Source organism: Panthera pardus, unplaced genomic scaffold (genome assembly GCF_024362965.1).
Source record: "Panthera pardus isolate Hobbes unplaced genomic scaffold, ASM2436296v1 HiC_scaffold_24, whole genome shotgun sequence".
Lineage (NCBI taxonomy): Eukaryota > Metazoa > Chordata > Mammalia > Carnivora > Felidae > Panthera > Panthera pardus.
The window spans coordinates 25458297-25484133 of NW_026526810.1; the positions used below are offsets into that span (position 1 = coordinate 25458297).

The following is a 25837-nucleotide window of genomic DNA, read 5'->3' on the forward strand; positions in this document are numbered from 1 at the left end:
GTGAAGGAGATTAAGGGTACACTTATCATGATGAGTGTTGAGCACTGTGTATGGAATCACTGAATCACTATATTGTACACCCAAAACTAATACAACACTGTATGTTAACTACACTGTAATTAAAAGTTTTTTAAATATTAAAAAAATAAATTAAAAAAATTATGTAACATATCTAATATTTAAAATTGCCTACCTAACATTAACTAATTGTACCAATATTATTCTTTATAGCTAATTTTTTTAATGTTTATTTTTGAGAGAGACAGAGTGTGAGCAGGGGAGGGGCAGAGAGAGAGGGAGACACACAGCAGGCTCCAGGCTCTAAGATGTCAGCACAGAAGCCTAATGTGGGGCTCGAACTCACAAACCATGAGATCATGACCTGAGCCGAAGTCAGATGCTTAACCAACTGAGCCATCCAGACACCCCCCTTTATAGCTAATTTTACTCCCAGATCTGGAAGCCAGTTGAAGATAATACACGTTTTTTATTTCATGTCTTTATTCTTCTTTAACCTAGATTATAGTAGGATACTCCCCATTTAAAAAAAAATTTTTTAACACTTATTTATTTATTATTGAGAGACAGAAAGACAGAGCATGAGCAGGGGAGGGGCAGAGAGAGAGGAAGACACAGAATCCGAAGCAGGCTCCAGGCTCTGAGCTGTCAGCACGGAGCCCTACAAGGGGCTTGAACTCACAAACCGCGAGATCATGACGTGAACCGAAGTTGTACACTTAACTGACTGAGCCACCCAGGCACCCCCCTCACCCATTTTTAACATCTATTTATTTTTTGAGAGACAGAGAGAGACAGACAGAGAGAGAAAGAGACAGAAAGAAAGAAAGTGGGGGAGGAGCAGAGAAAGAGAGGGAGACACAGAATCCAAAGCAGGCTCCAGGTTCTGAGCTATCAGCACAGAGCCGGACGCGGGGCTCAAACTCACAAACTGGGAGATGAAGATCTGAGCTGAAGTCAGACACTCAACTGACTGAGCCACCCAGGTGCCCCATGATACTCCCCATTTTTTTCTCTGAATAGTCTCTATACTTTTTTTAATTGTCCTCCCCCACCTTTTCTTTCATGAGACTCATATTTTTTAAGGATTCAGGCCAGGGGTGCCTGGGTGGCTCAGTTGGTTGGGCATCCGACTTCAGCTCAGGTCATGGTCTCACATGAGAGTTCGAGCCCTGTATCGGGCTCTGCGTTGACAGCTCAGAGCCTGGAGCCTGCCTAGCATTCTGTGTCTCCCTCTCTCTCTCTACCCTCTTCTGCTCATGTTCTGTCTCTCTCTGTCTCAAAAATAAATAAACTTAAAAAAAAATTTTTTTTTAATTAAATAAGTAAACAAAAAGAATTCAGGCCAGTTTAGTTTTTTTTTTTTTTTTTGGTAGGATTTTCCTGTTAGACACATCCAAACTAAGGAAAATTCTATAAACAAACTGGCCCAGATTCTTAAAAAATATTGCTGACTTTCAGAAAACAATACATCATATACTTATTAATTGTTATAAATGCCATTATCTTCTGTTCTATTATAAAAATATTTTTTTAAAAATGCTGGTCTTAACTTACTCAATGCCCTTGGCAGGCTGTAGTTTGAAAAATACTGCTCCAGGTCATGGTTATACGAATATAAGTTAGCTTCAAAATGCAGACAGAAATGAAACTGTCACAAAATACTCAGAATTAAAAAGAGCCATTCAGAACACAAATATGATTGCTAAGTCAAGGAAGCCAGCCTTCCATCGGTCCTGGAGTGGTCTGTGTTACGAACAAGCAACACCATTTACTTACACAAAAATAAAAACACGAGAAACTATTTAGTACCAGGCACTGCATGTTCTGTACTGTCTCAGTAAATCTTTACAGCAAACCAATGAAGTTGGTATTATCTACATTTTACACGTAAGGAAGCATGCTTAGACATGTTAAGTGACTGAAGTCCAGAAAAGGGGTAGAACTGGGTTTGAACTGAATCTTCTTGTCATCAAAGCCCATGACCTTGCTACTAGGCCACCAGGGCCCCCAAGCACTGCACGTGTTCCAAAGGAAGAAAGACTCACCATCTGACAACGTTCGAACAGCAACATCTTGTGTGGAGACTCCAGGACCATGTTTGTTGTAAGCCACCACTCGGAAACTATACTCTGTGTATTTTTTCAACCCATTAACAGTATGGGAGTGACTTGAAACGTCAACATCCTTGAATAAAATAAAACAATTTCCATGGATACAACTCAAGCCAAAAGACATGCTGTGAAATAATGAGCTATACAAATTCTATATTTGATACAATGCAGATTTTTATCTCTTTTACAGAATGCTACTTAACAAAGTGGAATAATCATAAACACTGGCAATTTACTGGGAAATACTGCTTGTTGTTTAGTGACCCTTGCTGATAAAAAATACAGAATAAAACTTGGTACAAAGAAATAGAGTCTGCTGACTTTTCATTTCCTATATACATCTTTTTTATTCTCAGATTTCTAGACAAGCAAGTATTGAGTTTTGGAAATATATTTCAACTCCACTATTCCAATCAATGGATTGAAAAATGGCTTCATCTTATACCTGTTCTTTATCAGTCCCTTTTTCCATGTAGTACAATTTGTAATTCTGAATTTCCCCATTGCCAGACAGAGGTGTTTCCCAGGTGACAGTGATGGACGTAGGTGAAGCTGCATGTGCTCGGATGTTAGGTGCTGGGCCAGGAAGCTGAACTAGAAGGAAAATTTTGAGACAGTGAGATATGAGTGAAATTTAATATACTCCTCAATAACCATTCTCAGCAGTAATGTCATTTTGGCCATGTTTTTAAAAATAATAAAAACTGAGAAAACGTTTTGATGGAAGTGGCTTTAGGATAATATATAATTAAATGCATTGCCCTGTTTATGACTCAAATTATAACCAAAAATGATCTGTGAGGTATCTCAAATGTATTCAATGAAAAAAATAAACATTGCAGAATTTTTCCTGTGGTTTATAAAGTCCTAATTTTTCAGTAGGACTGTGGCACACAAAAACAGCCATCACAAAAAGAGAGCCTTCTGGAGATTAAGAGCACACTTATCATGATGAGTACTGAGTAATGTACAGAACTGCTGAATCACTGTATTGTACACCTGAAACATATTAATATAAGTATGTTAGTTATACTGGGATTAAAGTAAAAAACTTAGTAAGAAAAAAAAAAAAAAGAGAGCGCCTTTTTTTTACCAGGAACTGGGAAAATGATGATGGACAGGGTGCCTGCCCGCAAAGAATTCCCAGTCTAGAGGGAAGTCAGACATATAAGTGTTACAAATAATGTCACAAGTGCTAACAGATTTCGTGATTGTCACAAAAACATAAAGAGAATATACACTTTGCTTTGGGAGGGGTGGGGAGGCAAGGGAAGGACTGGGAAGACTTCTGGGAAGCAAGAAGGAACAGCTTTCTCAGACACCAAGGGGAAAATTATTCCACTCAATGGGGATGAGACGTGAGAAGACAGTGTAATGTGGTTCAGGCTGAATACTGAATAAATGTGGGAGGGAGAATGTTTAAAAGGAGGACACGAGCCAAAGAGCTTCTAATGTGCTGCTGTGGAGTCTGAATTATCTGTTGTAGGTGTTAGGTAATTACTGAAAAATTATGAGCAGGAACATGACATGACATGATCAGATCTGTATTTAGAAAGGACATGTGAACACATGCATGGAAGAAAAACAGTATGGGAATAAGACTAGATAAAAGAATAATGATTTTAAAAATAGCTACCATTTACTGACTGCTTATAATCAGTCCAGCTTAAAGTGCTTTACGCTTTACATAAATTTCAATTATGTCTTATTTAATCGTTGTACTAAACTCACATGACAGGGATACTACTGTCATCCCTATTTACACATGAGGTTGAGATTAAGAATCGTTCTTAAATGATGGGAAAGTTAGTGAGCAGTGGGGCCAGGAGTTGCACACTTTCTGATTCTAACACCTGGACTCAAGGAGACCAGTTAGGAGATTATTACAACACCCTCTGTGGGATGGTTAGTCCCCTGATTGTCCAGCTCTACCTCCTACAACAGTTCCCATACCTTTTTACTATATTCTTTTTGTCTGATAGGCGCCAGTTCCAATTTATACACAAATTCTGGAAGTTGCCTACACCTACACTTTGGTAGACATTCTATATTTGAAAACAATTTCTCTGGTGCTAGTGTTTCTGCAACAGAATCCATTAGATTTTAGGAGAAGGGGAAAAAACTAGCAAAATGTAAAACAAATTGGATTTCTTAAATAACAGCACCACAGTTTGACAGTTTCGCTACCAAAGTAGAGAAACCTAAATGTGGTTATTCTGACAGTTGTTTCTTTATTTAGTCATAAATCATGTTATTCATTTAATGTTAAGAGCATCATTTTGTGCAGCCTGACAGGTGGGATTTGTCACACTTCTCCTGCTACGGAAAACTTTCCTCTAACTTATCAAAGGAAAAGGAAAACAAAACAGTCCCCCAATTCCCTTGAAATCACTTTCAATATATTCACTGGATAAACATAAGCAATATTATCCTTAAAAGGCACTAAGAAATTCTTCCATTTAACCTGCACAGTGGCATAATAAATGGAAAACATTTTCAGATGGTTTGTTCAGCTAAACATGTGAAATATTTTCTGAGGACTGACTCCAACACTTACACCTTCGCCCGCCACAGGCTGAGCACCTCCAAATGAAGTGTAAGTCTCTTTCTGCTAACTTGTCTTTTGCCAAAATGTGTTATAGTCGCTTTCCATCCCTCAAATACCCTCAAAAGAATCAGGTTCCCCTTCCACCTACATTCTTATTTCACCTCTTTCTCCTAATCAAAGTCCTTGACCAAAAGATTGTGCTGCCTACTTTCCTTAGAATAATAGAGGTACAATATTAGATAGAAAGGATCAGAGGAAAGACGCTAGAAGACATCTGAGGTAGGTCTTACAGGATCAATAAAATTGGACTGTGTCTCGGCAGAATCATATTGCCTTACACCATCTGCTACTGTTTGATGGGAATTAATTTTATCTGCCCTAATTCACAAGTCCTTGATGGCAAGGAACTGGTACTTTCTGCACTTGCTATAGTATGCAAGGCTACACAGAAGACAGACCTTGCTATAAGTCTACCTACAGGTATGGCCAACAGACAGGTGGAAGACTCACCCTCAGGCTGTGTTTCTACTCGGAGTGGAGCTGAACTTTCTCCGGAGCCATGTTTATTTTGAGCCATAACTCTAAAGATGTACACAGTGGCTGGCATTAGGTTTTGAATGGTCACCTGCATTTCTCCCGGGCGACTGGTATTCTCAACACGTTCCCTTTAGACAAAGAGGGGTTTGGAAAGAAACAGCATTGATTAGGAATACTTCTAGAATGTGCGGTTTCATTTTCACTGCAAGTCCTATAGATATAATACCACATCAAAATCTTAATTGAAGTCAAATGAACTCTCAAAAAAGCAAACCTTTGGGGTGGAACAGGGCACAGAATACAGACACTGGCAAAGAACAATGTCACACGTGCCTGATAACTTACTGACATTTTGCTTAAACATGACTGACTTTGCAGGTCATAACCACAACTTCCTTTCAGAGAAGGCACAGACAAGGATCTTCTCACTGCCATTTCAAATGGGACAGCTGGTCATCAATTTTGCAGGCTTTAGGAATCATTGAGTTTTTAAGGAGTGATTTCCAGGGAGACAAACAGAAGCTGATTACAGGTATGACCCAATTATCAAAGAAAATATCAAGGAAGTCTGTGTATATTTTGGATAAAAGACCCAATAAAAAGAAAACTAGAGATTAACACTTTTAAAGTTGGGAACATTAAACATTTAAATGAATCCTAAGTAATCCAATTTTTAAAATAAGCCAATCCTGATACTGATTTTTATAATTTATTTGTTAAAACAAATACTTTTTGAATGATTTCCAAACTGATTTGAAATATTTGACAAATTTTATGACAAACAGGACAAATGAATCCAGTGGTCTGGTGCTATGAACTGAAAACATAAAAGCAGTTGTTTGTTTTCTCTATCCTCAGGGTCTGTGTGTCCACACTTGGGTCCATAATTATGCTCAGCCTACTGTATGTACTATAATAAAAACTAATTTATATGACACAAGCGTTTTCAACAAATACTGAAGTATTAATTCACTGTATTAGACAAATAGCTGGCCTTTATGGATCACCGATCATGTAAGGAGAGCTCTGTATCTATCCTGACAGTAATAAAAAAGGCCCAAAACTACTCTGTGGAAGAAATTACTTGAAACCATATAATCTATTGAATTAAAATTCTTACTTTAAAATATTGGTAATTTTCTCTGAAATCACTGATTAAAATTAATTTAGTTCTACATGACCGTATGTCAATTGGCCTGATTGTATGTGAACATTTACATTTCAGATATTTGTGTTTTTCAATAGCTTTCTATACTTTTTAAAACTACCTCATTTTAATTTAAAACAAACAAACAAACAAACAAACAAACAAACAAACAAACAGTACCCACATCATACTTATAGAGTGTCTGTCTCTATATGAGGTCCACTGGAGAAGAGCACTATGGGAACAGTTACTGCTCTAAGACACCTGAGGTACATACAGGTACTTTTCTCTTCAGGTAACCCTCCAAATCACAACATTTAAATGGAGGATATGAGCTGATTTCTTACACTTTGAAGTTTCTGACCTTTGGTCTGATCACAAATGATTGCTGTCTGGTATTTTACACTTCACCAAAAAAAAGCTCCCTGTGAGAGCACAGGTGGTCTGTTCTGCTCACTCTGTACATAAAAGTTCAAACAAAAAGTTAATTGTACAAAAAGCTGAGACTATCTTGAGAAATACAGTTGGGGGAGGCACCATTTTACTTTAAGTTGAAGTGAGTGTCTCATTCACATTCACATATTACATAAGAACTGAGCAGAATGCTCATACTGCAGCACTCACAAACGTGTGCAGATGCACGAACGGAAATTTGCCTTCTGTATGTAAACCTTTGTATAGTAATAATGTGTATATTTTTTGTTCATTCCTATGTGAAAGGGAAAAAAACAAGAGAAATGAGTGAAGAGAACTGAAAATCTGGAATAAATTTCTATAGAAGCATTACAATTTAAAAAATCAGTAATAGGTATGATTCCTTCAGATGAAATAAATACCCAGCACCTACCTGCAAAAGCTTGTAACACTAGATTGGTTTGAGGTCCCAGAACCATGTGTCTGTCTAGAAAAAACTTTTGACTTGAGGACAAGATCCAGGGTGAGTTACAAAGTACAATTCTCATAAATGTGTGACGTTACAATGGAACTTAGGTTAGAATGTGTTAGCTAAGAATCAAGGGAGAAAGACAAAGGTATTTTTTATATTAAGACAGTGCTGGGCTAGGCGATAAGAGCTTCAATTCTACTTCTGGCAAGCTACTAGCTTTCTGGGGGACTGTAGGCCAATCATTAATTCCTTCTGAGGCAGAAAGCAAATATTTACAGACAAAATGGAAAATATTATGTAGTTACTTATATAACCTATTAAAATGTAGCCATTTGAAAATGTAAAAATATTCTTAGCTCCTGGGTCATAAAAATAACAAGGCTGATTTGGTCCAAGGTCCAATATACTTGCCTTGTCTTCCTGCCTTGCCAACTCCTGGGCTCAACTTATAGCTAAGGTTTCGTCCATCTCTGAAATGCTATTAATTTTGGAATAACTCACTCTGCTTTTTTTCCATTTAGTGCCTAATATCAGAAATGCACTTCTATTACACTAAAGGCATTGGGGGGAAAAAAAAGGCAAACATTTCCTAGATGAAAACGCAGAGGAAGAACCCTTTGAAATCTCAAGAAACTCGGGCACCCAATACACATGACCAATATATGACCAAGACACATACTGCCACCTGGTGGTTGATTTTTCAAATGCAGGAAGTGGAAGGCTTTGTAAATATGGGTAGTGGCATACATCCTCACACTGCATTCTGATTATAAGTCTATGAAGAAAAGTTACGACCCTCGTTATTCAGATGGGAAAAGTTAAGCTTATAAAGGTCAAATAAATTCTATTTACAAAACAAGTGAGCAGGATATAGTCTTCTGACTTAGTGTTCTTTCTACTCCTTCATTGCTTATATTCAGAAATCATAAGCTTCATTCACAAATGAAGTGACAAAAAAATTAGTCTCCAAGAACCTTCCTTTGAAATATTCCCCAGGTTTATTCTGTCCACTCCAAGTCACGGCTCTCCCTTTCGTCCAGGCCATACCTACCACACGACTAGGTTAACTACCTGATTTGTCTCGCTGACTATTTCTTCTCCTCTTCTATGTAGTGCTCATAAACTACTAAGAAAAGCTAATAAAATCACAGTGCACACTTGCTCAGGAGTCTAAAATGGTCCTTCTGAACTGACTGTGTCCAAATTCTTACTGGCATTATGACATCTGGCTCCAAGCTTCCACTTTATTATAATCTCTTACTAATTCCTACCAAAACTCTGGGCCACTTAAGCCAGCTTTCTTACTTTCCCATCCTTCAAACACCAGACAGACACATTAAGTTGGATCCTCCTTGCATCTCTTCTTCCTTTATATATACTTGCCTTGTCTTCCTGCCTGACAATTTAATTTTAAATTGAAGTGACAGATTCTCATTAAAAACAAAAGTATATATAGTTAAAAAAAATCTGAAAGTCCCAGTTTTTCTCTCTCCTCAAAGCATGTCCTTCCCTGACACCTAACCGTGGCATGGACTGATATCTTACCAGATCTCTCCATGTCAGCTTTTCTCAATCTTGGTACTAGCGAGCTGCTGGGCAAGATAATTCTTTGTTGTAAGGGACTGTCCTGCACATTGCAGGACGTTTATCAGCATCTGTGGCTTCTACTCATTGGACATCAGTAAGCATCCTCCCTCATCTCAGTTGTAATAACCAAAAATGTCACCAGACATTGCCGAATGTCTCCCAAGGGATGGGCAAACTGCCTGTTTGAGAATCACTGTTCTAAGCATTTACATACACATCAAAATATATAGACACATCATTTAAAAATTCCTATATCACATTTCATGTGGATATACGTATATTAATTATGTGCTCACTTCTCCATGAATGAGCATTTACTTTCATTCCTCTTTTCATTCTTACAAACAATGCTACAATAAACATTTTTATGAGTGCCCTATGCATACCAGTTATCTATAGAACACCCAGAAGTGTAACTGTTGGGCTGACAGGTATATGCATTAAAGAGATTAAAAAAAATAATTCTGCCAAACCACTTTCTCCAAAGGCTACTCTTATATTGCCACCAAAAGCCTAGAGTGGATTTCTTCCCAGAATTTAACTTGCTTAACACTAGATATTATCAATTTAAAATCTTTGCCAACTTTGTAAGTGAAAAATGGTTTCACTTTTTGTATTATTACATTGTATCTCCCAAGACCACAAGTGATGGCAAAACCTTTTTTAACTTTAACAGGCTTTCCATTAACTTCTGTTAATCATCCACTTGTAGCATTTGCCTCTTGGAGTATCTTTTAGTTATGACTTACAGGAGCTCTTTATATAGACTGGATGGCAATATTATTTTCTTATAACTGCTACCAATTTTTCCCCAGCTTATCACTTGATGGTTTGATTTTGTTTATGATGTTTTATCACATGGAATTTTACATTGTTGTATAATAAGCTTTGTATATCTCTCCTGTTGTGGCTTCTGGATTTCCTGTCTTCCTTTAAAAGGCCTTTCACACTCAAATGATAAAGCAGTTGTATTTTCTTCTAATACATTTATAAGCTTTAAAATCTCTTCATCTATCTATAATTTATTGTCATACATGATATAAGACAGAGCTGTAGAACTTCCATTCTTCCCACCAAATGGAGTCAATTATCTCAACATGACTTCTTGAATAAGCTGTTACCTCTCCATTGACTGAAATGAATTTATTCCCTGGACAAGTATTTATTTACTGCTATTATATGCCAGGCCCTGTTCCAGGTGCTGGTGATATTCTATTGATATGACAGACACCAGAAATTGGTTAATAAAGAGAGAAAATGTCAGAGTGTTCCGTGTTCTGGAAACAAAAGCAGAAAGACAAAATAGGATGATGTAACAGCAGTGGTGTTGTGGTCAACGTTTAATAACCAGCTCTGGTTTGTAGCACTTGTCTCAGTAAATACTCATGCCACACCCCATTTTGAGCTACCAAGTTGTCATGGGTTTACAAAATTTCCTGAAAATTTAACAACAGGCTTGGAAACAAGCTGGCCCCAGAACATCACTGTGTGATAGGGTTGGAGGGGGGCTAAGCCGGGTGAGTATTCACGGAAGGCCTACGAAGGTGTCATCTGAAGATGATTGGTAAGAAGCCAGAAACAGTTGTTTGTGAGGGAAATGCATTCCTGGTAGAAGGAACAGCAGAGACAAAGGACCTATAATGGAAAGAAGTTTGTTATTCTGAGGAATTACTAAATGGTTTTTTCTTTTGTGAAATATTATGAAATTAGCAAGGAGATGTGAAAGACCATTGGAGGCATTCTAACACAAGCCATTCGGTAGTAATGTCTTGCCTTTTTGTGTCCAGAACCATGTTTCTTTATCTTTGCAATGCCCAAAACATCTGGTACAGTGTTCAGATAAACATCATTCTAGCAGAAGCTCCATCTATCTCAAAGCTCTATCTATCTCCACCTGGCTCAAATTAGGTCACTCGGACTTCTCAAAAGTATTAAATCAAGGGATTATGATTAAGGTTCCTGTATTTGTGGAACTTGACAGTCTAGTTATTAAATACAATATGTACCAGATGTAAGCACCCTGGTAGAAACACAAGCTTTATTTCATCTGTGAGGGCCCCAGCCCAAACAGTGATTTCAGCTTTCTTATTTTGATATGAATAAAGAAATCTACTTGACAATGCTAAGAATACACAGCATGCGGCTTGGTTCTTCCGAAAGTTTTTATAATTTGGTTGGGAAAACAACACAAATATACATAAAATAGAAGAGTAACAATTTATGGCGGCATAAGATCCTATGTTGTCATAATTAAGTGCAATATTAGTGGCAGAAATGCATAGAAGAGAAAGACTATGCGAAAAAGTGGAGAAAAATGCATGAGGACTTCATGGGGCTTAATCTGGGCCACAAGGATTCACTAACTTCAGCTTCAGTTGGGAAAGGGGGAAGTGACAGAAGAGAACACACTTGAAGAAAGGCAGTGTAGTGATAGGAATTGGACTGGTTTCATTAGAAAGTGAATTAAACTGTGAGGTGAGGCAAGTAAGGCTGGACAGATAAAATAAAGCTGGACCATGGGTAAAGTGGCCTGGGGATTCTGGAAAATCTCCCATAAGCAATGGAGAAGCAACATGAGCTCCTAAAAGAGGTGGAGATGGAGAGAAATTTAATGGAAGTGCTGTTTTTTAGGAAAATTAGCTGCTAATTACTCTTGTATCATCAAGGAGGCCCCCTAGAGCTGGGCAGTCCACATCCACATAAGGGTGCAGGCAAATACTCATTTATGATTACTTCCATAAATTAAGTCTACCTTAATTTCTAGAATCTGAATGTTCTAAGTAAGCCACATCCTATAGGCTGTGCTGACTGAATCTTATGAAAAAAGAACAGCCCTCATTACATTTTAATACTTCTACCTAAAAAGCTCTATCTACCTTCTCCCCAAGTCATTCCAGGGAGGCAGGAAAGAATACCAGGACTTGAGTCTGTTTGGGATAAGTTTTAATGACCTAAAATTGGGAAATATGCATCTTGGTGGTCATATTTTCTGGACTGAAAATTGGTACAGATTCTGCACAACAAAGAGCCAGGGTGAGCATGACTGGCCTGGGGTAGACCAAGATGCAACCACTGGCTCCAGACACACAGACACTTACCTAACAATCCCTTCCTTGGTGTAGAAGACAGAATAGGTAAGGTTGTCCCCGTGAGGATCTGATGCAGGTGTCCGCCATGTCAATTTGATGAAGCGGGTAGAGACCAGCGAGGCCACGACATCCCGAGGAGCTGAAGGCAGTGGTCCCGTTGTGGCTGGTGCTAGATGGTCAGTAGTGGCACTGGTCAGTGAAGTGGGAGGTAATGTTGGGATGGCAACATCTTGTCATGTGCAAACATTGGGGAATATGAAGGGCAAACCACGACGGTTTTAAAAAAGAGAACAGAAAAACAAAAAACAAAAAAGAAATAAACAAAACCACGATGGGAAATAAAATAAAATGAATGAACATAAAAAAGGCCATTAAACTGAAGGCTAACATGCAGGCCAGGGGTAACTACTGAAAACTAATGGGCACTATTCAAGACACATCACTGTAGAGCAAGCAGACTTTTTGGTCACTATAATGGTTGTGGGTAAGGGACAGGGAAGGTGACAGCTGAGAATAAAACATCTCACAGAAGGACACAGCAGTGACCAAGTAATCTTTTTTTAATCCTGAAAGCAGCATGCATCGCCCGTCAAACCTTTCACATAAAAGTCTCATCTACTGATAAAACCTCAGTATTTTAGCTACTTTATCAAATATGGAATAACATGTGTAGTATGGAGGAGTGCAGGTACTCTCAGCACAGGCCCAGGCTACCGTCAGCCTTAAGGCACAGCTGTGGGTCTTCGGCTCTGCAGGAGACTCAAGAGCCACCTCTTTAACTTCAGACTAACATTAAACTCTGCTCTCTGTAATTTGGCAATCCCCAGGGAAGTTCGACGACTCTCCTCACTTCACAAATATTTCATCTGCTATCTTCATCAATTCACTTAACTACAATAGTATAAAAACATGAATCAAAAATTCCAAAACCATAAAAATACAACACTTAGGTGGCTTATCTGTTTGTTACAGCCCTCTCTGCAATATATATTTCTGTGGCTTGCAGAACTCAGGAACTGGGTGGGACAGATGAAGTGAAGGCAAGTCAAAGCTCTGCTTGTCAAGAGCCTCATATATTTGTAGTCATGGGTAACTTTATTACTCGCTGAGGCAGTCCATTCTGTTGCTGGACACTTCTGATTTTCCTAATAGTGAACTTAAAATCTCCTTCATCTTGGGGCCAGAAAGTATAAGGATAATTTCACAACTTTCAACTAAAGGAGTTCATCAGAATTCTGTCAAAACCTTAATGGGAAAATTAGGAGAAAAAGGGCAGAGAGGAAAACACGAAAACTCCTGAAGCTGGTTTTCAATGAAATGCTAAGTCAACAATCTCCAGGAAAGATCTGTGAACTGCAGAGAATCTAAAGTGAAGCAGTCAAATAAATACACCAGGTAGAATGAGTTCTCTAAGGGAAAGTACAGAGGAAGACCAACCTAACGTCGCTATTCAGGTGGGGCAGGGTGAAAGTCATCCAACAGCTATCATTTCTACATGGCACTCTGGCTCATGTACTCATTGAATCCTTACAACAATTCTATGAAAAATTTTATTTCTGTCTTCTATGTAGAGGCTGACGGTTAAGAGGGCTAAACCACTCATCCTAAGTCACAGATGGTAAGTGATGGAGTGTAAAAAAATCAACTTTGATTTCTAGTTTAAGAGGCCTCTGCATTTAGCCAATAGGAGCTCTACTCCTGCTGGACCTCTTACTAATTTTATCATCTTGTGCATGTCACTTACTCTCTCTTTTCCTCTCTTTCTGAGAAAGTACTTTGGAGAGAACAGAGTGCTGTCAGCATGTAAGACCATGAAGTCACAGCCACAGTCACAGAAGATACAAGTCCACATTTCACGGACACAAGTGTCAATATTGTAAGACCGTTACGTCTGAATGGCCTCTGAGGCCTCATTCTTATCCCTGATGCTTGAATAGACGCACTTCCTCAGAGAAAAGAAATACCTCTCCTTCACAGCTTTCAGAGTTCTTTTTCATGTGCTGTGCCAGTTTATTCACACAACAACCCTATGAGGTAGGATGGGAACGACAGGATTAGAGGTTGGGGTGAAGATAAGAAAGGAGTCAAGGGCTCCAGGTTCCTGGAGAAACCAGGCTTGGGAGAATGGGTGGTTGGGGGTGTCATTCGCAGAGAATGACAACATTGAAAGAGACTAGAGACTGAGGGAGAGATGGCAAATGATGAACATGCTGTGTCCAAAGTAATGATCCCACAGGTGCCAGAGAAATGTGTAAGAAGCAACTGGCGATGCTGAATCTCTGACTATGTAAAATTAAGTCACTAAAAACCCTTAGAGGGAAATGATTTGAAGAGTAGCCTGAATACAGTCTTGCTTTGTTGCTTCATTTCTGTCTATCCAGAAATACACTTACGTAAAAACTGCTTCCAAGTCTGACCTGACCCACTAAGCTAAGTTTTTCCCAACTATCTGCTGGCTGGAGAGGAGAGGAAATTTGTACTGTGAGAGGCAGTACAGCATACTGGAAAAAGCCCAGGATTTCAAGTACGAAGACCTTCTATTCAAAACTTGACTCTGTCACGTCCTAATAACGTGAAGTTGGGCAAGTCACACAGTCTCTCTGATCTCAGTTTCCTTGTCTGTAACTAGAAACGCTCCCCACTCATGTCCCAGGCTGGTATGAACCACACAAATATCATCAATAAGAAAAGTGTATGTGGAAGCACTAGGTGCATGTTTTCACTGACAGAAAAATCTAAATATAAAGGCAACCAGGAGGAGAATGTAAGCAGGAAGACCAGGTGCTACAAGTGATGGGTGATAACTAAGAACTGGTCAGACACGGACATTTCAATTAGCCCATGGAACTCTAGGGCACACATCTGTACGTTTTGAATGGCATCTAGCACTTCCCACTTATATTTTTCATGTTCATGATGAATCACGCTCATCTGTAAGCTCCTTGAGGATGAAATCCATATCTGTTTCCTCTTGGCATCACTCGTTGTGCATGTATATACCTTAGATAATCAATAAATGTGTATTTATTGAATAAGTGGAAAAAAATCAGGGAGAATGTTAGTGCAATGGGGACCAGTGTTTCTAGAAGCTCATCACGCACACAAATATTTTAATCTTTGTAGCTGCTACAAAGTATATACAAATATAATGATGCTATGTAAACATTTGCTTTGCAAATGTATTTTACCAGTTATACACAGAATCAAAGTGTAAATAATGGCAGATCATTGTAAATGATTCCTAGTTAACTATGGAAAAAATCCATGTCCACTGTGGTCCTAGTGTTTTATACCCACTTTCCCCAAGTTGGTTCTTTTGCTGCCATTCCATGATCTAGCTGGGCAGGTAAGGGAAAGGGTCTTACGTGATCTCAGAGAATCAAATAGGCAGTTAAGATACACCAGGATCAATGGCAGAACGATACAGATTGGGACTTTAGACTTCTAGCATGATGGTTTGAGGATGTCAACAAATGCTCTTCCCCAAAAGCAGCTATGAAGCTGGACAAAATTGTCAAAAACTGGAAACTGGCCAAAGGCATACAACAAACCAAGAAGGATTTATTCATAAAAATTACCAGAGTTCAGGTAAAATCAGTGAGTCTGTGTGTGCCATTCTTGCCTGGGTCTGTTCCAAGCTCCCCAGCTCTGTTGGAGTAGTTGTTCAACCAGGGTACGGCAGGCCCCAGAAGCTAGTGGCCCTGCTGCTGCCATCAGAGGGGCACACTCGATGTGGAGCACTGCCAGCTAAAGTGGCAATGTTGGTGGCAAGTGAAAAGGAAGGGCCAGTGTCTCTGCTAGCCTGAGACTGTGATTTGGGGGCAAACAGCAGATGATAGGCTGGATTTAACAGGGAGTTTGGTGAGGTAAAAAACAGTAAGAAGGCTTGAGAAGTTCTCCACATAATCCAGGAAGACTGAAAGCCATGCGTATATGCAGCAGAGCCAAGAAGAGGTCCAGATGACCTACATATCCCCAGTCAGCGGAACCTATGTGTGTATTCAGAGCGCAAGTGAGAGAGCCCCGCAGAAAGCAAAAGCTGAGGCCGGCTAAAAAATGACCTGAACTTTGAATGCATTGCCCAAACCACACACAGATCCATCAGCTAAGAGTGGAAGGCTTACTGGCTTGAGATATTTGAGCACAACTTCTGACTGATATTTGGATAAATGCTAATCCATACAGACACAAGGGTTACCCTAGAAATCCAGGCTTAAAAATAAAAACAAAACAATAAAGAACAAAAGCTGAGCAGAAACATCAGCGGTCACACAGTGTGGGGAAGATGGATGTCACAGATTTAGTCCAGGCAAGCTAACTATACTAAGGAAAAAAGAACAGCTTGGGAAACGGGAGTGGGGGGAGGAAGAGGACTCAGAACCCACAGTTGCTACAATATGCTATCCAAAATATCCAATATTCAACAAAAAATGAAGAGACATGCAAAGAAACAAAGTGTGACTTACACTCAGAGGCTAATGTAAAAAAATGCAGTCAATAAAAAGGTCTCGGGGTCCTTAGATATTAGATTTAACAAAGACTTCAGAGGAGCTGTTAAAAATATGTTCAAAGAACTAAAGGAAACTGTCAGGAACTATACAGTGTCGGAGATTTACCTTACTTTTAAGCTAACAAGACAGCCTATTACTGTTTCATGGGCACAGGCAAAAACACAAGCCTCACATCAGAGACAAAGAACTTCATTACTCAGGGCAATGGCAATGGTCAGAGCTTCTTGTTTGTTTTCATCAGTTCTCCATGCCCCTCAAGTGCCACAAAGGCAATGTTTTAAAGGCCCAGGATGGATGCCTACACCTGCAGCAGGTTGTAACAGGAGAAGAACCCTGAGCTTGAGGGATTTACAACTTCTTTATTTTATTTTATTTTATTTTATTTTATTTTATTTTATTTTATTTTATTTTATTTTATGAGAGTGGGGGAGGGGCAGAGAGAGATGGGGGCAGAAGATCCAAAGCGGGCTCTGTGCTGACAGCAGAGAGCCCGATGTGGGGCTTGAACTCATGAACCATGAGTTCATGACCTAAGCCAAAATCAGACACTCAACCGACTGAGCCACCCAGGTGCCCTGAGGCACCTCTGAGGCTTCTATAGCAAGCCCCAGACAAAGAACAGGTGTAATGTGGATATCTTATTTAATTCTGATGTGGTCAGAGACATACTTCGTATGGTTACAGTCTTTTAAAATTTCTTGAGACTTGTTTTATGTTTTATGTAGTTGTGCGAAGATTCTGTAATATCAGGTCAAAGTGGCTGATAGGGATGTTTGAATCTTCTATACTCTTAGCTTTTTCTGATTGTTTTAATCAGTTTTTGAGAGTAGACTATTAAAATCTCTAACCACTATCATTGAATTATATACCTCTTTGAACATATCAATTATAAATACATTTACATCTAACAGTAGAGCCCCCAAACACATGAATCCAAATAAATATGGGGAAACCCCAAATTTTTGGAAATCAAACAACCCACTTTTTTTTTTTAATGTTTATTTATTTTTGAGACAGAGACAGAGCATGAACGGGGGAGGGTCAGAGAGAGAGGGAGACACAGAATCTGAAGCGGGCTCCAGGCTCTGAGCTGCCAGCACAGAGACCGACGCGGGGCTTGAACTCACGGACCGTGAGATCAAGACCCGAGCCGAAGTCGGATGCTTAACCGACTAAGCCACCCAGGCGCCCCTCAAACAACCCACTTCTAAGTAACCCAAGGGTCAAAGAAGAAATCACACAAAAAAGTTAAATAATATTTTTAACTGAATGAAAATAAAAACAAAAAATTAAAAATTATGGGATGCAGCTAAAGCAATGCTTAAAGGGAAATTTAAATACTTTTACCAGAAGAGAAGTCTCCCATAAATTACCTAATCTCCTATTTAGTGAAGAGTGCAGATCTTAAGCATTCTCTCACACATACACACAAAGTAACCATGTATGGTGATAGGTGTATTAATTAACTTGTTAACTTAATTGTGGGAATCCTTTCACAATGTATACATGTATCAAATCATCATGTTGGACACTTTAAATATATTACCATTTGTCAGTCATACCTCAATAAAGCTGGGAAAAATTAAATTGAATAATATTTTAGCCAAGTTCTTTAAAAAAAAAAGACACAAGACTAAGAAATTAATAGAAGACATAAACTGCCTAATTCAAGAATCAAAGAAGAGACAATACTATCAACCCTATAGATTGGGAAATTATAAGGTAAAATTATGAACAAATTTATGTCAATAAATCAGATAACTCAGAGGAAACAGAACAATTCCTGGAAAAACAAAAATTACCAAACCTACTCATGAAGAAACACAAAATCTAGGTAGAAATAAAACAAATGAAGACATTTAACTAGTAATTAAAAATCTTCCCACACAGACAAGTCCAAGCCCAGATGCCTTCACCGGTAAATGCTATATTTAAAACAAGAAATAAAACTAATCCTTCGTAATTTTTTCAGAAAACAGAAGAGAAACACTTCTAGCTCATTCTGTGAGGCCGATATTACTCTAATATCAAAGCCAAAGGAAAAGAAACTAGGGATCAATATCCCTCATGATCACAGATACAATAGCCCTTAATGAAACACTAGCAAACTGTAGTTAGTAGCATTTTAAAAGGATTATACATTATGACCAAGTAGGATTTATCACAGGAATTCAGACTAGTTTAATATCCAGAAATCAATGTAATACGCCATATTAAGAGACAAAAAAGAATATATGATCACCTTAATAAATGCAGAAAAAGCAATCTGACAAAATCAAACACCTACCTATTCATGATAAAAACTCTCAACAAAGTACAGAAGTTCCTCATCCTGAAAAATCTACAGTGAAATTATATGAAATGGTTAAAAAGTAAATGCTTTTCCCTTAAGGTTGGATACATGTCAGCTCTCATTTCTTACATTAAGCAGGTACTGAAAGTTCTACCCAGTGCAGGAAGATGGGAAAAAGAGAAAAAGTAAATAAAGGGTGCCTGGGTGGTTCAGTCATTAAGCAACTGACTTCAGCTCAGGTCATGATCTCACAGTTGGTGAGTCTGAGTCCCCTATCAGGTGACCTCAAGCTCCACTCTGGGTGAGCCCTGCTTTGGATAAGCCCCGCTTTGGGTGAACCCCACTTCAGGTGAGCAATGCTTCTGTCTCTGTCTCTCTCTGCCCCTCTTAGGATTCTCTCTCTCTCTGCCCCTTGCTCACTTGTGCCCACCCCCAAAAAACAGAACAAAACAAAACCCTTCTAGAATTAATAAGTTTAGCAAGGTCACAGAACACAAAGTCAATATACAAAAACCAACTCTATTTCTATAAACTAGGAATAAACAACCCAAAAATGGAATTAAGAAAACAACTTCATTCATGATAGCATCAAAAAAGGAACAAAATACTTAGAAATAAACTTAACAAAAGAAGTGTAAGATTTATATCCTCAAAACTACAACCCATTGCTGAGAGAAATTAAACATCTAAAACAAAAGTATCTAAATGAAAAGAAAATCTAAATAAATAAATGCTCATGAGTTAGAGGACAACATTGTTAAGAAGACAAGCTGCTCCTAAAATGTAACAGAAAAGACAAAAGGCCTAGAATCGCCAAATCAATTCTGAAAAAGAAAAAAGGGCTGGAGACCTTGTATTACTCCATTTCAAAACTTACAATACAGCTCCAGGAATCAAGACAGTCTGGTATTGGCATATTAGTAGGCATATAAATCAATGGAAGAGAGCTGAGAGTCCACAAATAAACCCCTAAGTTTGTGGTCCACTGATTTTTGGCCAAGGTGCCAAAAAATGTTAATGTGGGAAAAAAGTCTTTCAACAACTCGTGTTAGTACAACTATATATCCATATGCAGAGTAATGAAATTAGATCCTTACTTAATGCCACATACAAAAATGAATCAAAATGCCTCGTAGACTTAATGGAAGAATGAAAACTTCTGGAAGAAAATACAGGAAGAAGTCTTCGTGACTTGGGTTAGAAAAGTGTTCTTAGATATGACAACGAAAGCACAAGACATGAAAGAAAAAAATTGATAATTGCATTCTATTAAAAATAAAAAACTTCTTCACTTTAAGAAAAACACAACTAAGTAAATGACAAGTAAAGCCACAGACTGGCAGGAATTATTTCCAAATCATGCATCTGATAAAGGACTTGAACATACAAGTCAGAATACATATCAAGGACCAGAATATAAAATGAACTCTTATAAATCAATAACAACAACAAATAACCCGATTTAAAAGTAGGTAAAAGACTTAGACATTTCACCAAAGAAAACATAAGAACTGCTAATAAACACACGAAAATGTGCAAACACCATTAGTCATTAGGGAAATGTACATTAAAACACAACGACACACTCACCAGAATGTATATCATCAAAAAGGGTAACTAAGTATCATACAACAAAAGTTGTGAGGGCACGAATAACTGGAATCCTCATACATGGTTGGCGGGAATGCTTTAAGTCTTCCAACTGATGAATACAAACTGTCTCCGTTTATTATTTATATCTTTAATTTCTTTCAAAAATGTTCCATGGTTTTCAGGCCATAAGTTTTACACTTCTTTTGTTAGTTTACTAAGTATTATTATTTTTTAAATGAAATTATTTTAATTTTAATCTCAGATTGTCCACTGCCAAGTATGCAGAAATACAAATGATTTCTGGGTACAGATATTGACTCTTGCTGAATTCATTTATTAGTTCTAATAGTTTATTTGTGCACTCCTTACGATTTTCTATATACAAGATGATGTCACCTGTAGAGTTTTAGTTTCTTAAAAAGTTAAACATAGAGTTAGCATATGACCCAGAAATTCTACTCCTAGAATCTACTACCCAAGAGAAATGAAAACAAATATCCCCACAAAGATTTATACATGAATGTTCAGAGTATCATTATTCAGAATACACAAAAACTAGAAACAATCCAAGTCTCCAACCACTGATACATAGGTAAACACAATGAGGTATATCTCTATAAAAGATTAATTATTCAGCAATAAAAAGATGCAAAATACTGATATATGCCACAATATGGATGATTTCAAAAATATTACCCTAAATGAAAAAAAACAGTTGTAAAAGACTATATATTACCTGATTCCATTTCTATGTAAAAGAACGACAAAAGGCGCTTTTATAGTAACAGAAAGCAAATAACTGATTATCTGTAGCTGGGGACAAGAGTAGGTATTGACTGCAAACAGATGTTAAGTGATTTGGGGGATGGAAATGTTTTGTGTCTATATTGTGATGATGACTACACAACTCTATAAATTCACTAAAAATTACTAAAGTGTAAACTTACAATGCATGAATTTTATTGTATGTAAATCATACTACAATAAAATCACTAAAAAGAATGAAATGGCTTAACCTGGCCATTTGGAAGTATTAAACATACTTTTTTCTAGTGTATAGTTAAAATAGTTAGACAGTTACAATAGTAATAGTGACAGAATCCCAGGGCATTTCTGTTGCTCAAAATATCAGAGCTTAAAACCAACCTATCTGAAGCCTTCACAAAAAAAAATAAAATGTCCAGAAATTACTCAAAGATTTTACAAATGCCCATTAGTCATCAAGGGTCCTAAAGCACAAGTGAAATCTTTCTTTAAATAAAGAAGTCTGATTGTATTAGGAGTTATGCTGCTTCCTTTCCCATCTGCCACCAAAGTTCACTCCTGAAAGTAAAAGATCTTGTCACATCTCTCCCCAAAACTATCTACAGAATGAAGTGCAACGCCTCAGTACAAGGGTCAAGGTCCTACATACCGTGCTCTAGGTTTGCTTGGTTACTGAACAAGAATGGGCTGTTCACCTTCTGCACCTATGTTCACGCTGCTACTCTATTTAGAGCAATAAACACCATGTAAATCTGACGCAAGTGAAAGGCAACTGGGAAATATGTTTGAGAAAAGGTATCAAACTTTCAAAATGTGAACATCAAAAAAAGCTGTTAGCTTTGACCTGCTGCTCAAACTCCTGGCAGCAGCTTCACACTGGCACTTTCACTGAAACCTAACCACTCCACAGGCTCTGAAGGGATCTGTGAGACCCTGAAGGATTCTATTCCTCCTGATGTAGTATGCTACCTGAGAAAATCATCAGAGATATTCTCATTTTTCTGAGAAATCATTTTCAAAATCCAGCTACACTGTGGTTGCTGGATCCAGTTTTAACGATACATTAGATTTGTGATGGATGATGTGTCACTTTTAGTTTGTAATTATGAGTTTAACCAATACATCTATGCACTGAAAACAGTTTCTAGGTAGAGATCATTAAATTCTGTGCTGCATGTTGCCCTCAGTTAAGTGGAACCAATTATCCTGATTTGATACCCACTCATACCAGCCAAGTGAGCTGTGAATAGGCACATTTAAGTTTTCTTTTGAAATCCTAATTTTGTTCCCTTTAAAAAAAATTTTTTTTTAATAGAGAGAGAGAGAGTGAGTGAGAGCATGAGTGGGGGAGAGGCAGAGAGGGAAGAAGACACAGAATCTGAAGCAGGCTCGAGACTCTGAGCTGTCAGCACAGAGCCTGATGTGGGGCTTGAACTCACGAACCATGAGATCATGACCTGAGCCAAAGTCGGACGCTTAACCAACTGAGCCGCCCAGGTGCCCCCAAATTTTGTTCCCTTTTCATAACCTTTCTTTCTTACCTTTTGAAGGAGTTCATAAGGTTTTGAAGGCATCTAGGGAAAAATTTCTATCTTTCAAGCCCTTCATTTCCTTGCATAAAGGAATTTACTAAATTGGTATTTCCCAGGAACGTTCACAGCAGTATTATTCAAAATTCATTGTTCAAAACAGAGCCAGATTACCATGGTGCTTATTGCTCTAAACATAAAAGCAATGTCAACAAAAGTGCAGTTCTACAAAGCATTTCTTTTGGGAGATATTAACAAATATACCATAAAAGAGGAGAAAAACCATATTTGTGAGACTGTGCAGATGTATCATCCTTTTTAGTATGTTAAAGACTCCCAGAAATTCTACAGGAGAATATGGTGTGTTAACCTAGACTTTCCCATTCTTATATGATTGTGAAATCTCTTTTCCCCAAACCATAATCCAGTTTGGGCAATCTTTAATAATACCTGAGATAGTATCTAGCAGACAGTTCTTTCAAAGAGCCTCTGTTTGAAATCTAGTCATTGTTCAACTACTTCTTTAGGCAGTCTATTTCATATTCTTATTTAAAAATCAAAATGTTGGGGCGCCTGGGTGGCTCAGTCGGTTGAGCATCCGACTTCGGTTCAGGTCATGATCTCGCAGTCTGTGAGTTTGAGCCCTGCGTCAGGCTCTGTGCTGACAGCTCAGAGCCTGGAGCCTGCTTCGGATTCTGTGTCTCCCTCTCTCTCTGCCCCTCCCCCACTCATGCTCTGTCTCTCTCTCTCTCTGTCAAAAATAAACATTTAAAAAAATTAAAAAAAAATAAAAATAAAAATGTAATAAGCTTGTTATAAAAGTAATATATACAATACAGAAGTATACAAAGCCAAAAGATTAAAGTTCCACTTTTCATCATCTCCAAAATACCACTGTTAAAGGTTTGGTTCATATTCTTCCAAATATTTTCCTTTTCAATTATACACTTGTATATACATAAAAATATGAGAATAAAATGCTACCAAAAATGCTGCTCTGCAAACTTCTGTATGGTATAATATGTCTTTAAGAACGTCTCATGTCAGTATACAAAAACAAACCTCATTATTCCCAACTGCTACCCACTGTTCTATAACACAAACATCACCATTAATTTAATAATTTCCTTATTATTACTTACATTTAGGCTGATTCCATTACTTATTTATTTTGGCTGTTGTGGATGATGTTTTTGAAAACTTTCCTATCTGTGTATCTTTGTGCACATGTGCAAATATTTCTGTAAGATGGATTCTTAGAAATGAAATGCCAAAGGTTTGTGTATTTGAATGCTTCAGAGGCGATGCCAAATAATCTTCTGAAAATCTACTTTGGCCTCAGTTTTAGGACAGAGGGCCAAATATACCTCTGGGTCCACAACTTTATAAATACCTTCAAACAACAAATAGGACAAGAAACACGAACACAAACTCTATTTTGAACAAAAGAGGTAGCTGTAATCCCACCCCAAAACATATGCAAAGAGAAAGCGGACAGATTAATTGACGGAGCAGAGTTGAACCAAGTACTCCTAGAGGGACAGACTGATGAGACTCCCAACAAACTGGCCTTGAGGCGCTGGCAGCACTTCAGGAGACAGGGATGACATGGGGCACAAAGGAATTAGGAGCTATGCAACCTTCACCTCACCCCTGGAAACACGGGGTTTATACTCAGGAGAAACTAAATCAGAGAGGCTGGGCTCTGTGCTCAGCGGTAGCTAACAAGGGGATTAAGACCACATACTCAAATATGAAACTCCCTGGCACTCTCCTCAGCAATTTCCAGAAGGCTGGCCATCAGGCTTCCTATCACTAAGCAGGAAATTGAAGCATTCCTCTCTGGATGAGCTGAGCAGCAGAGAAGACTTATAAATATTGCTATCTGGTAAAGTCCTAGCAAGAATAACAAAAAAGAATGAATTGGGGCACCTGGACGGCTCAGTCGGTTAAGCATCTGACTCTTGATCTCAGGGTTGTGAGTTCAAGCCCTGCATTGGGCTCTGCACAGGGTGTGGAGCCTACTTAAAAAAAAAAAAAAAAAAAAAAAAAAAAAAAAAAAAGAATGACTACTCAGCTGTCCTATAATAAAGCCTAGCAGTAAAAAGATTTCATCTCAAAAGTTTAAGGGAAAACAAGGTATCTGCATAACCTCAAGGTATATCTCCTAAAGTATCTATTAATTACAAAAAGAAAACTTTACAATGGAAAAATCTGACTGACACCACCTTAACCACATGATCAAATTGGCATTACCAAATAACAAGACATACTGGCATAATATAACCCTGATATGGATGTGTTGTAAAGGGTACATCAATTCTGTAGTATTTGTCAAAAAAAAAAAAAAATTATAGCCTTAATGTACTCCATTAACCTAATGTAATCATGAGATGATTCCAGGCAAACAAAAATTGAGAACAATATACAAAATACCTGATCAATACTTTTCTCAAGAGTCAAAAGAGTCAAGGGCATGAAAGACAAAAGTATAGTCACAGACTAAAGAGAGTAGGAGATATGACAACTAAATGCAACTGGGATCCAAAACTGGATCCTAGAACAGAAAAAGGACATTAGTGGAAAAACCAGTAAAATCAGAATAAAGTTCATAGTTAACAGTTAACTGATGTCAATTTCTTAGTTTTGTTGCTTGCATCACGGTTATTTAAGATGTTAACACTAGATGAAGTTGGGTGGAGAATATATTCTATGAGAGCTCTCTGCACTCTTTCTAACACTTCTGCAATTCTAAAATTACTTTGAAAAGTGTTTTAAAAGTTCCTTTCATATAAATAGAACTTTCAATATTTTTAATACCATATCCTTAAATATGAATGAGCCGCCAAAGACTACTTTAAAGTATTTAAGGGTAGTCGTCTTCTTTTGATTAAAATACGCCAGTTCTTTCTTCTATTCCCTTCATAACATGGTTTCGAAACCTTTCTATAAACTCTTGAACTAAAGTGGCCAAAACATAAATAAGAATATTATATATTTTTGTCATTGTATTCAAAGGTTAAAATAGATTCTCGGCATTTATATCATATTGATGAGATCTGCTGAGCTACCAATAACCTAAAGGCCATACAATATCACATGTAGTAAGTTTATTTTGCTATCCTATACAGCACTTAATGTAATTGTTTAAAATTAATTTTATACTGCCTGTACAGGGCTACATAAGAATTTCCAAATGTGCAGATCTACATTAATAGTG

The 25837-nt window shown here is 37.8% G+C and overlaps 1 protein-coding gene across 8 annotated transcripts in view; it reads right to left on the reverse strand.

The window, feature by feature from the left end:
- The window catches only part of NEO1 (neogenin 1), a 235847-nt gene that overhangs the window by 49165 nt on the left and 160845 nt on the right, over positions 1-25837 (reverse strand). For 5 of the 8 annotated variants that reach the window (XM_019441531.2, XM_019441525.2, XM_019441529.2 and 2 more), the window contains exons 8-11: positions 11936-12155; positions 5191-5345; positions 2578-2726; positions 2067-2205 (exon numbers count right to left, since the gene is read on the reverse strand). In XM_019441531.2, coding sequence (XP_019297076.1) covers positions 2067-2205; positions 2578-2726; positions 5191-5345; positions 11936-12155 — 663 coding nt within the window. The remainder of the gene's footprint in view (positions 1-2066; positions 2206-2577; positions 2727-5190; positions 5346-11935; positions 12156-25837) is intronic. The other 3 variants (XM_019441532.2, XM_019441528.2, XM_019441530.2) reach the window with 1 other exon arrangement.